At 43.1% G+C, this 14,836-nt stretch overlaps 1 protein-coding gene across 2 annotated transcripts in view; it reads left to right on the top strand.

Annotated features, from left to right (window-relative positions):
- The window catches only part of KPNA3 (karyopherin subunit alpha 3), an 802,806-nt gene that overhangs the window by 509,180 nt on the left and 278,790 nt on the right, over positions 1–14,836 (top strand). For both annotated transcript variants that reach the window (XM_078657369.1, XM_078657368.1), the window contains exon 12: positions 12,709–12,837. In XM_078657369.1, coding sequence (XP_078513495.1) covers positions 12,709–12,837 — 129 coding nt within the window. The remainder of the gene's footprint in view (positions 1–12,708; positions 12,838–14,836) is intronic.

The raw sequence follows: 14,836 nt of genomic DNA, 5'->3' as shown, positions 1-14,836 counted from the left end.
CAATACTAAAGTGGGCAAGCCTTTGGCAAGAAAAGCTAAAGCTCATTCAGCGACAGCAGTCTCCACATCGGCTGTGCTGTTTGCAGGCATTTCACTGGAGAAAATATGCTGCGCTTCAACGTGGAAGAGCACCCATGCATTCACATAGCACTACTGCATGGAATAAGTGCAGCGGAATGAGACAGCTGTGAGTCATGTTGTATTCTGTCATCTATTCTAATAAGTTAAGCCTCTTTAAATAGAGTTTTTTTTAGGTCTGGTCTGGGCACTGCATGTGATGTATTGGAGTATGTACTTGAAGCCCCGCCCACTTTCCGCCGATATTTGTTATTGGCTTATTGCATTGCCCTTCGTAAATGCTGGCTTCTGATTCCTTATTAGGCTTGTTAGTCCCTCCTTAGTACTGCTTTGTTTTCATTTGTAACCTCCCTTGATGCCTGGCCCTTTTACGTCTGTTACATGGTACGCAGTCTTTAGTCTGTAAGCACAATTTTATTTAACAAGCTTCTCTTACGGCAGGAGGGTCTCTTATGCGCAGTTGTGACCACCGGCTTGTTTAACTCACTTAACTAATGGCAAACGGGGAGCTCTTCAGGAGGATTGGGAGACAGAAGGGGGCAACTCAGTGCTGCCTTTAGGGAGGTCAAAGGTGCGTGATGTAAATTCCGCTAGATCTGGCATGTTTATTTTCTGAACAAACATATATGTTAAACATGAATATGCTTTACGTTTGCTCCTCCGCTTACTTGCTAAAAACCATGACTTCAACAAAGGGTTCTTACCCTCTTTTCTCACTTTGTTCCTCTCTGAAATGGATCGAGAAAAGAAACGTTGGCTGCAAATGTCTCTTTGGACACACTCCCGCAAGTGCGAACCCTGCCGAAAGTTATTGGAGCGCTTTAATGAGCAGTACTCCAGTTCCAAAGTAGCAGCTCGCTGCGTTTTGCTCCTCAGCTCAGATTACCTTAAAGGGTGTGCTTTTACCCCCAGCTTAACGTTGCTCTCGCTCATTTGCTTTCCTCCCCCTGTCTGCCACATTGCTCCATCGTTTGCTTCCCTATGCCCTCCGTGCCCCTTCCCCCACCGCGCCATGTTTGCTTACCCACACCCTCAGTTTTGCTTCCACACTCGCTCCCCATCTGTGTTCCTTCTGCTACCTTCTGTTTGCAACCCCCACCCCACAAACACACACTTTTAAACAAGCATTTGGAATGCAGTAGGTCTCGCATTTACGAGAGTTTAAGCTATTGGTATTATAAATGGCAATGCCTTTCATTTATGTTTTAACCCGTTAAGTGCGGTGCACGTTCAGCGGACGTTGTGTGCACTACCTCTGTAGTGCTGCGCACGTCCGCTGAACGTCGCGGCCCCGCCCCGCAATAGAACGTTCCGCACCAGTGCGGAACGTTCAGCGCAGCGGAGGGATTAAAAACCAAAACATAAATAAAAGGTATTGTCATTTACAATGCCAATGGCTCAAACTTGCGTAAATGCGAGACCTATTGCATTGAAGATGCTTGTTCTTCATTATATTCTAGATAATTAATGTCCCCTGACGTTTGTATATGACTGCTTAACAGGTTCTATTATTTTGCTTATTTAAAGTTTACGCACATAAATGCTTATCTTAATGTTTATAATGAAGTTGTTTGCATGTTGATATATGTATTTCCTTCATTTAGCTCTTAAAATGCTTTATCGCATATGTATTTTAAAATTACCCACGATCCGTTAGGGGTAATCATATTTATCATGATACTGCTTGCTATTCTGTTTCAAGTATGTGAATCTATGAAAGATACCCCAGAACTGGATAAGAAAATGAGTTACTTACCTGTAACTCCAGTTATCCACTATTGGTATCTTTTATAGATTCACATGCGACCCACCTTCCTCCCAGGAGAGGCTCCCTTTATAGCTCGGATATTACTCACACTGTCCTGGAAAATCTGAGGGATTCAGCCTTTCTTGGGATTGTGCTAAAGGGTGCTAGCAGTTAATTGTTTAGTTTAACCTTTCGTCCTTTCTTAAAAGAGGACATAGGCTATTAATCTGATGGTCCATTATAGCCTATGATCATTTTATTATACTGCTTCATTATGGTACAGTGAGACTCCCACTTTGATGCCAGGGAATGATTCAAGCATGTGAATCTACGAAATATACCAATACTGGATAACTGCAGTTACTGGTATGTATCTTATTTTCTTATACATCCAGACTTGGGCAAAATCCTCACCAAGGCCCTGATTCCAGAGCTTATCTGGATCCCAAAGAAGTGCAGGCTGGCTTTCTAGGCTGAAACAGTCCTCGACCCCTTGGAGCTACCCACCCCCAACAGGGTCAGAAACTCGGCCACTTGTCTGCCACCATTTCTGCCCTTACCTAAAGCACCTCCATCACCATCACTACTTTGACACTCTCCTCCACAATCCAGATTCTGGGAGGCCTTATCCCTTACAAGACGCTTTGATGAACACTTCAGGGCCCTGGAAAGGAAAAAGAAGTTTAGGACTATACAATCAACCACACTCCATAAAGGAGGATCCGAACCATAAACCCTACCCTACCCTACCCTACCCTACCCTCACCACCCAACAATACGACTACCTCCTATGCGTCAATACAGCAGGCCACTGAACACTATCAAGTTAAGATGCACTCGGGTATGATTGAACACTGTGACTACATACTGGAGTACACAATTTTCTTCCTTACTATTTAATGTTACGCTGGAAACACCATCTGTGCCAATGTAATATTCCACGGCTGTTAAACGCAATAAAATGTTTAAAAAAAAGTTACGATGCACACAGTTCAGGATGAGGAAGTCTTCCTAGTAGGGATCCTCTCTAAATGAAAGTGAACTACACTGCCTCCCCATTTTAAGGGGCTGCTTAGTCAGCCATTGAGAACTTTAAAAAGCCCATAAAAGTCAGTGGTCACACCCACGGAGTGTGAAAAAAAAGTTTGAACTTGCCCTGATGACCCTTATATATCCATGGCCTGGGTGTCCCAGACTCTTTAGTTGTGCAAACCACACAAGATGGAGTCCCCACTAGAAACATGGGCCACCCGATAATGAGTTTAAGCATGTAAATTCAACAGCGAAGCGCTTGGCACAGCCATCCAGTAGTGCATTCCCACATATGTAGGCTTCCTTTACTGGTACATTGGAAAGAAGCACAGATGATCTGGCCAGTCTCCCAGGAACAGGAGCTGTAGAGGGAAAAACCAATCCATATCACCAACATAAGATGTACCCTCGTTACAGCATGCAGTGCCACTAGAGCGATTAACCCCAGCAATCTCCTCCGCTGGCTCAGGATAGCAGGGTTTCGACCCAAGGTGCAGCAGCACCTCTTTAATATCCTTTTTATTAGTGAGCATTTGTGAACCCCAAGTTACTAGATGTTTAAAAGAAAATGAAAAGGACATGGATATCCTACAGTTCCCCAGTCCCAAATCTGCCTTTATCACACAGCAATCCAGGGTTGGTGTTAAACTTGCAGTCCAAAGCCAGCAACTATTGTACCAAAAACACCAAAAGCCCTTTCAGGACCCCCAACAAACTAAGATCTGTCTGCTTGGGGGGTCCACCGAGGTAACAGCTGTGGCAGAGGTGGTTCAACTAGAATTACACATCATGTCACTCCTCCGCTGCATCCTCATCTCAGACCACTTACCTGCCATGGTCGACCATGGCAGAGGTGGCTCCACCGGAGACCCTCTGCCAGAAAGCAATGACTCTCCATCCATCACCCCTAGAAATCCACACCATGTCACCCAGTATTCAACCTCACTGCGGCGTCTTCATCTGAGATCGCCTTCAGCAGCTAGAGGACAGGTTCAAAGACTCCTTGCAAAGGGTACCATTGAACCTGTGTCCGCAGAACAACATGGGAAAGGAGTGTACTTCCTCAGCCCCAAAAATGACAGCTCCCTTTGGTTGATTCTAGACATCAGGCCTTTGAACAGGTCAGCCTCTCTGAGCACTTTCACATGGTCATCCTGAAGGACGTCATCAGCCACAGTAATTGCAGAAACATGATCTTACCCATACTTGGGACTGCCCCTGGCTCTTGATAATGAAGGTGGAGGTACATATGTTTACCTATTGTATAAGTGATCACTTCCCCTTGTTGATGATGAATTAGGTACTTCTTACGGCCGGCCTGGTAGAGTTCCCATTGCTTATTTTACCAGGATTTTATTGTGTTTTATATTGTTTTATAGTCGCAGTGTCTGTATAATACATATGTTCGAGGCATATGAGCTGCAGATTGTACACTTAGCAATAGATCGCCACCTGGTGTTGGGCTCGGATGATTGCAGGTTGTTGTCTTCTTGGAAGAAGTCTTTGTAGTCACGAGATAGGTGACTCCTCCCTTGGACAATACTGCGCATGGTCATCGACTCCATCCTCAGATTGTTTTTTTCCGCCACTGGGTTCGGATGAAAGTTTTCCGCTCCGGCTAGAAAAGACTCTTTTCGGCATTTTCGAAGCGTGAAACTTTACATAAACAATTTTCGACATCGAATAAACTTTTCGACATTACCAGCTACATCCCGGTGTGTCGACGCAGGCCGTTGGGCCTATCGGCGCCATACAGCCTACGCCTCATGGACAGAACTCCATTCAAGAGATGCCCGGTATGTCGAGCAAAATTCCCTCACAGTGACCATCACGAGGTTTGCAACCTCTGTCTCTCGCCAGAACACGACGAGTCGCCCTGCACAGCCTGTGCCTCCTTCCGATCGAAGAAGACCATTCGGGATCGGAGGGCTGGTCGACACGAGGTGAGGAGATCAGCGCCAGCACCGGAGGCCATCTTTGAGGAGGAGATAGTCGGAGAAGACGTCTCCGAGGACGAGAACCCACTCGAAGATATCTCCGAGGACGAGGCTCCACTCGTCGCCGAGGAAGACTCGCCTGATCTCCAGATCATATCCGGAGCAGAGGACTCGGACGATTTGATTCCATCTCGACAACCCGTGAGTACCTCTGCCCCTGCACAACAGACATTGCCCAAACCAAAGGCAACGGTCAGCACTCCGCCCATGGGGCCCAGTCGAGACCGAAATTTACCCTCCGACGCCCCGCCTTCGGGCTCGGCTCCGAGGAAAAAGACTACGCCTTCCGGTGCCTCGGCACCGAAAAAACCACATGTGCCAATTCAACCTCCTCCATTGGCACCGAAACATCCTTCGACACCGAAGCTAACACGCCCTTCGGCGCCTAAAGACTCTTCGGCACCCAAACCTAAAGAGGCATCGGTGCCGAACCCAAGAACCGTAACGGACCCGAAAGCTTCGACTCCTAAACCATCCGGTTCCTAAAATAAAGAAGGGAAGCTAGATTCCGGCGCTGCAGGCCCAACAAAACCTGTCTCCATGCCAAAATCTTCAATAGCGGTACCAAAGACTACAAGGCCCGATGCAGACAAGCCTAAACCACCTTCGGCACCGAAGAAATTGCCACAGGACTCAATCACTCCTCCTAAGGCAAAAAACACTAAACAACCACTATCGGCACCGAGAAATCGACGCCGAAGAAGATTATAGAAGAGGAAGATCTGTTTAGACCAGATCCTAAACAGAAAAAAGTCTATATTAATCCAAAAACTGGACATGTAGAAGCAATTCCTCATTAAAAAAAAGACCAGCAGACACACCACTTCCAACTGTGGTTCCTGCCAAAAAGGATTGTGCAACTTCTCCAATGCACCCTCACTCTCCTTCTTCCTCTCCTTCTTCCTCTCCTTCCTCTCCTATCACTCCATATATTGAACCAATAACTTCTCCTGCATCATCACACCACACTGACGAAGAGTATGACTTAGGTGGGGGGGATGATGTACCAGAGCCACATACATACCCTTTAGATGAGGATGAAGATGTCAACCCAGAATATCCCAAAGAGGATGCTGCATATATTTTCCTACCAAATAATGCACCAGACCTCAGTACTACCCAACAAAACCTTCCCCTCCAGAGGATAGTATTGGGTTCAATCATCTATTAAACAGAGCTGCACTTTACCACGGAGTTCCAATGCACTCTGATGCCATTGAGGAGGATTTCTTATTAGACACTTTTGAGCAGTCACAAAGGTCTACTCAAATACTACCTATTATCAAAGGGGTCATTAAACATGCTCCAGAGATTTTTAAAGATCCAGTAAGGTGTAGGGTACTAAATCCCAGAATAGAGAAAAAGTATAGACCAGCACCAGCTGATCCAGTCTACATTAAGGGACATCTGCCATTAGACTCTTTGGTAGTGTCAAATGCACGTAAAAGAGCCAATTCCCAGACTTCTGGTGACACACCCCCGCCTGACAAAGAATCAAAAATTATTGATGCGTCAGGGAAACGGATTGCTGCACAAGCAACAAACATATGGCGCATAGCAAACACACAAGCCTTACTCTCACGCTACAACAGGGCTCACTACGACCAACTAGAAAAATTAATGGAACACCTACCTGGTTAGGCAGCGGAGCTCTTACAAGAAGGCAAATTAATATCTAATGCCTCAATTAAATGCGCACTAGATGTAGCTGACACAGCATCCAGAGCAGTTAACACTAGTGTTATCCTCAGACGTCATGCATGGTTACGCATTTCAGGTTTCAAACCAGAAGTACAAACTACCATCCTGAACCAGCCTCTATGGCTTTCTTAGGAAACATACCACTAGAGGACATATGCAAGGCAGCAACATGGTCTACCATACACACCTTCACTAAACACTATTGTGTTGATGTGCAAGCCAAGCAGCAAGCTGCAGTAGGCCAAGCTGTCCTTAAAACTCTATTTCAGTATGCTGCAACGGATACAAGCGACCACCGCTAGGGGAGACACTGCTGCACAATCGTTGCTAAGTGTACAATCTGCAGCTCATATGCCTCGAACGGAATATGCTACTTACCAGTATGCATCTGTTCTTGGCATGTAGAGCTACAGAGTTGTACACGCCCTCCTGCCTCCCCGGGACTTGTATCCGTTCCAGTACTCATCTTACTTAGATGCACACGCATGGACATCCTTTCTCTTTACTTCTACTAACTCCATCATTTCCCATCATGGTGAAAAACAATCTGAGGATGGAGTCGATGACCATGCGCAGTATTGTACAAGGGAGGAGTCACCTATCTCGTGACTACAAAGACTTCTCCCAAGAAGACAACAACCTGCAATCATCCGAGCCCAACACCAGGCGGCGATCTATTGCTAAGTGTACAACTCTGCAGCTCTACATGACAAGAACAGATGCATACTGGTAAGTAGCATATTCCTTTAATTGTATGTAATGTGGTACTTTTTTTATGGCTATATATGCAAAATAAAAATGTAATAACAGCAATTTCATGTCTACGCTAAGTCTGAAAGATGCATACTTTCACATCCCAATTCACCCAGCGCCTCACCAGTACCTTTGATTTGTGGTAAACTGACAAAGCTAGCAGTTCAAGATTCCATTATAAATCACTACGGGCCAAGAGTGTTCACAAAGTGCCTAGCAGCAAGAGTAGTGCTTTTGCACAGAACACCATGCATGAGGTAACCTGCATGCTAGTGTGCATTATGGGCAACGGGTGGAGTCACAACAGGTCTTGTGACTCAAACTAGTTTGAATTCAAACAAGATGCAAACACCTGGGCCCCACATTAGGTGGCAGGAGTATGCAGACCATATGCATCTACAGAACTACCTGCTTTGAACAGATGGTTACAGGGAAAGTAAAATTTTCCATGCGTATGTATTTTATTTTTTAATAAAATGTACCAATGGACACTTATTTGCAAGAAATGACTATCCATGGTGCATAAGCCATTCAAGGGGATGTGGCTGGCCGTAACAAACATATGCACCCCCATAAAGCTCTTTATTATCAGATTTGAGATGCATTTTTGCCTCCCACAAATAGGTGGCAGGGCAATGAAGCATCGGCATAGAGGCCAAGAGTAACATTTATCATAAAAGGGGAAACAACCTTTACAACACAACTTTTACAACGCACTACCATTACAACGAAACTTTTACAACGCAACATCCATTACATAGCATGCCATTACAACGCAACCATTACAACACATGACACTACAACGCATACCATTACAACGCATGTCATTACAACGCAGTCATTACAGCGCATACCATTACAACGCATACCATTACCATCCAACACTTACCCTACTGTTGCACCCCCTTGAGTTAGAATAGTAATTTTTACCCCTACACTATCCAACACTTACCCTACTGTTGCAACCCCTGGAGTTAGAATAGTAATGTTTACCCCTACACTATCCAACACTTACCCTACTGTTGCACCCCCTGGAGTAAGAATAGTAATGTTTACCCCTACACTATCCAATACTTACCATACATGCAATGTAATGTTATGCGTTGTAATGGTATGCGTTGTAAAGGTAGTATGCGTTGTAAGGAAAGGCGTTGTAAAGGTAGTTTTTAAAAATTCGTTGTAATGGCATGCGTTGTAATGGAATGCGTTGTAATGGAATGCGTTGTAATGGATGTTGCGTTGTAAAAAATGCGTTGTAAAAGTATGCGTTGTAAAAGTATGCGTTATAACGTCATACAACCTCATAAAAGTAAATCTATCTCCTCTCTGTGCCATATAAAATGGTAGCCAGTATATTAAATTCTAGAATCTCATTAACTGCAGTAGTATAGCAACTTGTATCCTATCAAGAAGCTGTTTTATTGTTTATGGTGTGCTCATCAGTCACGTAATTTTCAAAACCAGAATTGGAGGGAAGATGACAGTTTCGTTGCTGAAATGGCAGAGATAATCCACTTTCCATATCTCTAGTATTTCCTGTAAGATCTGGTTGGGCTGTTTTGCAGTGTTGTGTGAATATCCTACTTTTCTCTGTCAGTTTGCTGAGCCATCTCCAAAATAAAAATTAAGCCTCTATTATTTACCAGACTAAAACATTGTCACAGATCAAGTCCAAGACTCTGATCAAATGGGAGCCAATTAGCTTGTGAGTAATGGAAAGAGGCCAAGATGGCTTTCATACCATCAGACTGCTCAGTTTACATCACTATTGGTAAAATAAATCAAGTGACTTCAGGAGTGTGGAATTTAATAAAATATCTACTTGTCCATGGGGCAGGTTGCCTCATAAATCTACTTGTCCTGTAACAAAACCCACTTGTCCCTTTGGTGCCATGTAGTGCGCCAACAAATTATGGCAGCAATCTCATTATATGCTTGCTTGTTTTAAGGGTTTTCAGCAACTCTTCTCTAATCTTTTCCCATACTGAGAAAAGTTGTAAATTTACTTCTCACAATGGCAGATGTTAACCTTCTTCCAGAGTTGAAGGAAAAAGTGGTTGGAGGGAAAGTGATCTTGCAAACACAGATTTTCGTATGAGCAAATCTACAAATGCATATTAGCTCATGCTAACATGCAGTTCACAAATATTTTCGAAGAGAATTATTTCTTGTCCTACTTCTGTAAATTCTTGGGAATTCATGAAAGCCTTATAGTGGCACTTAATGCAAGGACATATACCATGGGTGCACTTTTGAGACATTCTTTAATAATTGGGCCCCTAATTTGGTCTGACGTTGAGCATGACCTATAGCATTTATTAAAATTCTGTATCTCTTTATCAGCTGGCTTCACTGCGATTAGCAGCATTCTGCTCTTTTACAAGGAACATATCGGCACACAAAGTAGTTTTGTTCAGTGCCAGTAACTACTGTGGCAGTGTGTGCTTTTTGAGACCAAAAACTATTTTTGCTTTTGCCACTGTTTGTTATAATGGTGTGGGCCCGGCAGCTCCAACACCAATAAGGTTTTACAAAAATCGTGCCAAAACAGGTCACTCAGTGACAAAACTAAATAGCTGACCACCAATTTCAGATCTACTGGCTTAGCTAATGCTTGTTGATTTTTGTTTCCCATAATTTTATTGAAACTGGTTACACTGATTTTCCATTATGAATATTTTTTGGAAATAGTAGCATGCATCAACACATGTTACTAAATGATGCTGCAAAGAAATGGCACCTGAAATGTTATAGTAGTTTAGCGAAATGTTTTTTTTTCTTCTTTAATTTTTTATCAATATTTTATTTTGAAAGCAAATAATCCTCAATCTTACTTTCAAGCTTCTGCAAATATTTGCATCAAATCAGAGAGCATTCTGGGAGCATTATACATAGCCCTTATATTATTACTTTGAAAACGTGTGTCCACATTTTTATACTGGAACCACGGTCAGTAGTGCAGTCGGAGTGTACAACATTTTCATAGAGCGCTCATCCTAATAAAGGCTTTCAATTAATGAACCATAAATACAAGTTTGAACAGCATTAACATACGGACAAAGATATTACCTTAACTGCAGACAGTGCCCTTCAATGATCCATAATGTGGTACTGCAAACTGGCAGCCAAAGGGTTTGTGCCAAAGGGGTTTGGGCCTACTTGCCCCAAGGACAAAATACACATGAAAACATGTTGTCCTTGACCCCAAACAATATGTCCTGGGTGTCGGGCTATAGGAATTCCACGTCCCTGTGACTTTTTCTCATTGGTACCTAGTTTGGAATCTGTATCCCTCCACCCCCCCCCCCCCCCCCTTTAGGGATGTTGCCGGTCTTAACCATAGTACTTGGGCTTTGTTTTCTTTTTCCACAGGCAACCAGTTAATTTGCATGAATACATAGATAGCCTGTATACTTTCTATTCAGCCATTTAACATGGCTGTTCGTTGCTTCCTACGCTAGGTGTGTGGCAATAAGGCAAGGCGTTATGAGGTATTATCAACTGGACACTTAACTCTTGCTTTGACTCCCCAAGTGTGTCCTACTTGGGTCATGATCGGCATCATATATGGACTTAGTTTTACCCAAACTGCAGCAAAGAGGGCAGTCCTGGGTAGTCTCACAGAGAGCCTCTAGTTGTTCCCTACTGCAAGGGTGTGTGGTATTCAGAGGCTGAGGGTCCAGTACTGGAGAGGGAAATGAAGAACCAAGCAAGTTAATTGATGTTTGTCTGTAGGGAGCTGACCCACCTTATAAGCAGATTACTGTTGGAAGGCAGAGTAAGTGGCTGGGAAGAGAGAGGGAGGGAGGGGTGGACTTGATCCAGTCCCTGTGTGCTCACGTTCCGGCCCCAGGAATCGCTCTGGTGTTTGTACAGTGGTACGAAGACACTGCTAAATTCTGGTAAAAGGTGTGCTGAAGATTCTGATACTTAAGAACTGAGAGTTCCCCAGGCAGCAAAACGTTAGTGTAGGCAACAGCTTTCTTGATAGAGAGATTGGACCTAGTGAGTACTGTGGTTCCGATGTGTGCACACCTAGGAAACCCACTAGTACCGATAGATGAGCAGACTCCCAAAATTACTCTTCCGCCCCCCCCCCCCCCCCCCCCCCCCCCCCCCCGGAAAATCTAGAGCTGGTTTATTGTGGTAATTGTAGTATGATTTTCTCAATCAGCTCATGATACAGACAGCCTAGACTCCTGAGGTTCTTCGCATACGCAGTAGTGTATGGTAGTCTGAATATGTACTTTCAGGAAGCGATATTTGTTTGTATAGCGCATTGTTCCACATTTTGTCCGCGTGTTTTGAGAATACATCGTGTGGTATAATTACAGAGCAACATATGAGCATGTCCCTGAGGCACATAACTGCATGTAAGCCAGTACAGAGAGAGCGGTTGGGTAGTCAAAATGCTTTTCGGTAACCTAGTTAAATGGATAAATGGATGCCCATTCTGTTTCTGAACAGCATATAATTTGTCCTTTAAAGTGTTTAAATTGATTGCATTCTGGATTGGAGACCTTTAACTGAGGAGATTTTTCTTAGTTAACTTCCTGTTAGGATTTAGATTAGTTAAGATTAATGTGTCATAAGCTGTTGAGGTGTTGTATAGCCGTCCTTCTGCAGGCATATGGAGTCACTGCTCTGGAAGGCTTTGTGAACTGGGCAAAGTCCAAATTAATATCTTGCTTCACTAGTAACCAAAGTAAACTCTTTATTGTGCTTTGCATTTTTGGTACATATGTTGCTTTTCGATGCAATTGTAGGGGAGGTTGGGGGGATGAGGGAGAAGATTAATTTAGAGCGGGATTGATAGCCAGATTTTTCAAAATGAGTGGAAATGGTGGGTATGTTTTAGGTCTGGTCTAGAGACCACTTTGTTTCACGAATACCGCATGTAATATAAATATTCATAAATAAAAAATACATACATTTATACATTCACAGGGAGGCTTTGGGTCAGCCCTCTTCTCAGTGTTTCTATTCAACTGTCAATCGCATTTTTTTCCTACCCACCCCATCATACATAATGGAGTAATAGGTCAGCCTAATTCCGCCATTGATTCTCCTACACAGTGATGGCATTTTGACTTATCCACATGCACATTTGCCTAAAAAGAATTGCACTACAGTGTCAAGGCAGGTGGATCAATGCTTTACTTTGTCAATGCCTTTTCCCCTTTAATTCTTTTTTCCTTACTTTTCAGTATGTTTTTTTTTTCTTTGTGGCATGTGTATGGCAGTACAAAATGCATTGGTTTGGGTGGGTTTTCAAACATCTGGTATTGAAGATGGCTACCAAATCCACACTGATTAGTCTTGGTAGCAGTCGGTGAGCTCTGAACTGCAAATGGTATGCAATGTGTTTTTTCCTTATGTTATTACTTTCATTATTTGCAGACTGCAGCACTGAGAGCAGTGGGCAACATTGTGACTGGTACAGATGAACAGACACAAGTGGTTTTGAACTGCGATGTCCTGGCGCATTTTCCTAATCTTCTGACGCATCCAAAAGAAAAGATCAATAAGGTAAATGATTCATTGTGCCTTATTAAATGGGCAATATCATGCACTTTTTTAAGCCACAGTAGATTCTGGTTAAGCTGAAGTGATTGGTTTAAAAATTCATAGGTGAAGTTCTTGGTAACGATCAGATATTTGGTAAAACCACATCAAACCTGCTGTGCTCTACTTGATTTGTTAAAGTTGTTGGTTTTTAAGAACCGCTTCTAAATATAGTATTCCTTTAACATACTATACTCTTTGGGATTTCTTCTAAAGTGTACACAAAGTTGTATGAGCTCTTCAACCATTGCTGCACAGTGTATCAACATGCCTGTAAATTTTTAGATGCTCTGAATCCCCAATGCCCTTGTTCGTGCCATATAAAACCTCAAATAAGTATACATGGTTAGTTTCAACAAGGGGAACGATATCACTGTGCTTTTAAACTAGTAATTTTATTTATATTATGCTAAATGAAGTTTATTTGAATTTCAATATTCTTATGTGCTCTTATTTCTCTGTGCCTGTGCTCCTGAAAATATTTCCAGGTTTAGAATAGGAGTCCTGCTATTCACACCTCAGAAGCGAATCTCTAAGGTCTTTGAGACTCCTCATCCCATGCCCACAAGCTTCCCAGTGCAATTTTCTGTCCACAAAGTGACAAGTTGGCAGCTTTCTTTTTGCTTTGAGTTTTCTTTCAATAAAGCAACATCTGTACATCTCTAATTACGAAGGTTCTGACTGGTACTGACCTATATTTTCCAGAAAAATAGCAGCTAGGTGAAGGTAGAACTGTCGATAAACAGTCCTCTTCAGTGACCATTCTACTTAGGATGGCTGAGAGATGCTTATTCAGTCTTTCGTTAGGTTGTTGGTTCTGAGATGCTGCAATTTTTACTACACCAAACCTGTACTGAGGTGCTTTGTACTATTCAAAGCGGCATGTTCCATGACCTCAGTGGAGATCTTTCAAGGCGTGCAACTCATCCTTTAGAAACTATTGACTAGCCTGAAAATAAATGTGCGCACATTGTGTGGCTGTAAATATCCATGCTTGGCATATTGCTGTCACCTAGTGTTGGGCTTGGATGTTCTCAAGTCACCATATCTGGTGTGGCTCCTCTCCTTTATGTACATTGTACATGAACTCCATATTATGTCAAAAAACCTAAATCAGCAGCAGGAAAAATTATATCGCCTCTCAACATTCTGCAATGTTGGATCTGGTGCACAAAATTCCTAGTCCAAGCTGCTGAGTGGTACTACTGTGAAACAAATAAAAATAGAAAAACAAATGTGGCGGTGCACCCATAAGAAAAAAGTCCAAATCTTCCAAATTCTTAAATCTTCTTTAATTTTCTTTTGACATGCATTATCATAATCACAGAAAACGTATGCAGCCTCAGCCAAAGCAGTTCGTTAAAAAAACGAACTTCAGGGCTTTTCAGTCCAGTAATTCTTATAATAAAGGCACCTCTCCTGCACGCGGACATCGGTTTCTTTCTTTCCGTGCCACCAGGTGTGGTTCTTGAGCTACCTCTCATCTCTTGCAAGATCCATTTAACTCAGTTTTATACAGTGCGTAAGGGAAATGTCACCTCCCAAGGAAACAAGTTTTAACATTGTAAGGACATTTCCAAGCAAATGTCTGACCGGTCCACATCAGGTTTGCCTATGGTGGCTAGGGTGGGGCTTGACTCTGAGATGTGCAGTGAATGTGTGTTGATGAATCTGAAGGCCATTCGTGAATGTGAGGTGAAGCTATACATTGCCAAGCATCAGAAGACTCTGCTTTGAGATCAATCCAAGTCCAAAAGTCATTCTCTGTCTTGATCTCTTTCCGGAATTCGGTCCAGAGGTTGATCGTTTCATGCTCCGAATCTTGTGGTAAGTTAAAGAAAAAATATAACCAATCCAAGCAATACCCCCTTCCTGCCACTCTTGTTCAGATGAAAATGCGCGAGTGCTTTGCTATGCCTCGAGCTGTCGATGTCTAAGTCAATCCCGCAACTTGTCCTGGCAC

Source organism: Lissotriton helveticus, chromosome 8 (genome assembly GCF_964261635.1).
Source record: "Lissotriton helveticus chromosome 8, aLisHel1.1, whole genome shotgun sequence".
Lineage (NCBI taxonomy): Eukaryota > Metazoa > Chordata > Amphibia > Caudata > Salamandridae > Lissotriton > Lissotriton helveticus.
This window is presented reverse-complemented; position numbering and strand designations above follow the sequence as displayed.